This window comes from Xenopus laevis, chromosome 6S, assembly GCF_017654675.1.
Source record: "Xenopus laevis strain J_2021 chromosome 6S, Xenopus_laevis_v10.1, whole genome shotgun sequence".
In the NCBI taxonomy this organism is placed as follows: domain Eukaryota; kingdom Metazoa; phylum Chordata; class Amphibia; order Anura; family Pipidae; genus Xenopus; species Xenopus laevis.
Genome location: NC_054382.1, coordinates 56,645,412 through 56,647,772, shown reverse-complemented (window position 1 = coordinate 56,647,772; position 2,361 = coordinate 56,645,412). Strand labels below are relative to the sequence as shown.

At 37.2% G+C, this 2,361-nt stretch overlaps 1 protein-coding gene across 1 annotated transcript; it reads right to left on the bottom strand.

Moving 5' to 3' along the window:
* Positions 1-723: 723 nt before the first annotated feature.
* Positions 724-2,159, bottom strand: LOC121395102 (putative nuclease HARBI1). Its single transcript, XM_041567685.1, has 3 exons — positions 1,611-2,159; positions 1,392-1,530; positions 724-1,088 (listed from the first exon to the last, which is right to left on the bottom strand). The coding sequence occupies exons 1-3, from the start codon at positions 2,157-2,159 to the stop codon at positions 724-726; spliced, it is 1,053 nt and encodes a 350-aa protein (XP_041423619.1).
* Between the last annotated feature and the right edge of the window lie 202 nt (positions 2,160-2,361).

Here is a 2,361-nt window from a genome sequence, read left to right as displayed (position 1 = left end):
AATTATGTATTTTTAGCGTGTAAACAAGTAACCACATTTTGCTGGTGACGCACTGGAGTACACTGCCTTACAGGTTGTTGCTTTGCACTTCACCACCATTGTGAAAAATTTGCTTGCCTTTTTTAACTTGCATTAATACATGGAAAACACAAGTAAAATCCTTTTTGGATGAGATCCCAGAATACTCAGCAATTGGACAAATAATCATATTTGAAACAAGTTTAATTACTTTAATGAAGACATAGCCTTAAATCCATATGCGTTAATTTCCTTTGAGGAGAACACAGCACCCAATTAAACATCTTTGGCCTCCTAACAACAATTTTAAATGCTAACAAACACCCAGAACAAACCCTACTAGGCTTTTGATCCACAGCCAGTGTATGGCACACTCAGGAAACATAGGGCTGGCCAAGTTTGGCATACTCAGGAAGCATAGGGAAGCCATACTACGTTAGGAGACAGGGATAGCTATCATGACCACTGTACTACATACAGTTGACACAGTGCTGGTGCCCTTTCAGCAGATTGTATGAGCGTGAGCAGGTGAACAATGTAGTCATTTTAAGTCTGGGTCACAGGTGTCAACAATACAGGGCTTGAACAATAGAGGTGTCACTATTGTGAACAATGCAGGGGGAATTACATGTGTGAAAAAGATACTACATTACAGACAGTAGTGTGCAATTGAGGTTTAAACAATGCTGGGGCCAGTTTTAACAGTTAAAAAAAATTGTCTATAATCTGTTGACGTACTAGCACACCTTCAGGAGTATCTTCAGCATGGAACTGATCTATGTCTTCCACTTGACTGAGATCCTCTAAACCGTCAATATTCTCATTATGTACAAGGGCAAAATTATGTAATATACAGCAGCAAAAGATGATTAGACACACTTTTTCAGGCCGATAAAACAGTGCACCGCCAGTTTTGTCAAGACAACGGAATCTGCTTTTTAAAATCCCAAATGTTCTCTCTATTATGCATCTTGTTGTTTTGTGGCTTTTATTAAAGCGTTGTTCTGCTCGCGTCTCTGCATTTAACAGTGGTGTTATAAGCCATGGTTTTATTTGATAACCATTGTCCCCTTAAGGAAGAAAAAAATTCATAATTAACAATAGAAAGCAAAATGTAATCAATCATGAATAATGTTTGTACACAATTTGGGCAAATATATAATGTTGTAATGGCATGTTGTTTTCTTTAATGTTTAATGTGGTCATAGCATAAAATGTATTTTGTGTTGTATATGAAAGTTATATAATAATATTAAAAAATAAATACATACATATAATTAAAAAAGTGTAACAATAATAATTTTAAATAAAAATAACTTATTTAAATGTTGTATTATGGTGAACACAAATAAATGCCTTAAACTGTATCTTACCAAGTAACCATCCTTCTTGTGCTTCTCCTTGACAAAGTCTGTCGTGTAAGTGTGAGTTTCTAAATATGAAAGAATCATGGCTTGAACCTGGATATTTGGCAACTACATCAAGAATTTTGGTATGTGCATCACAAACCACCTAGGAGAAAGATTTACAACATATGAGTACAACTTTGAACATGGAAGAAAACAACCACATTTACTTCTAAAATACTGTACCTGCACATTAACAGAGTGAAAGCCTTTCCGATTATAATATAGTCTTTCTTTATCAGAAGGTGGTATCAATGCAATGTGTGTGCAGTCTATAGCCCCAATAACATTTGGCATATGAGCCATTGCATAAAAGTCTTCCTTAATTCGACATAAGTTATTGGTGCTCATGTTGTAGTGAAGAAGCTGTGGTGCCAAACTAGTTATCCCTGCTAATACTTGGTTTAAAATTTTGGAAAAAGTAGGCTGGCTACAACCTGATACTGCAGAGACAGTTGTCTGGAAGGATCCAGAGGCCAGAAAATGTAAAGTAGCTAAAAGCTTCCCAATTCCAGAAATTGCATGGTTGCGTTTCGTTTGTGGATCTAAGTATGGTTTCAACTTTGAATGTAAATCTAGAATGGCAGCTCTTCCAAACCGGTAGCGTAGTTTGATTTCCTCATTTGTTAAGTTGTCCAAAATGGTTCTTTTGTTAAATAGTCTGGGTCTGCGAATCACATTTTGTTCCTTTTCCTCATTAGAATGAACGGGGAGTGACTTAACCTCCCCTAACATGGGAGTGCGGCAGCTCCCCCCCGTTTGATGTATTTTTTACTTACCTCGTGTAGTTCTGTGGAAAAAACTTACCTTCTCTTCGATTGGTCAATTTCAATCCAAGCCTTCTGATTGGTCGATTCAAAAAAGGGGGCGTGGCTTCACAGGAAAAGGCTATAAAAGGACGAACCGGCGAACACTCTTCATTCTTCGCCGGCAGCGA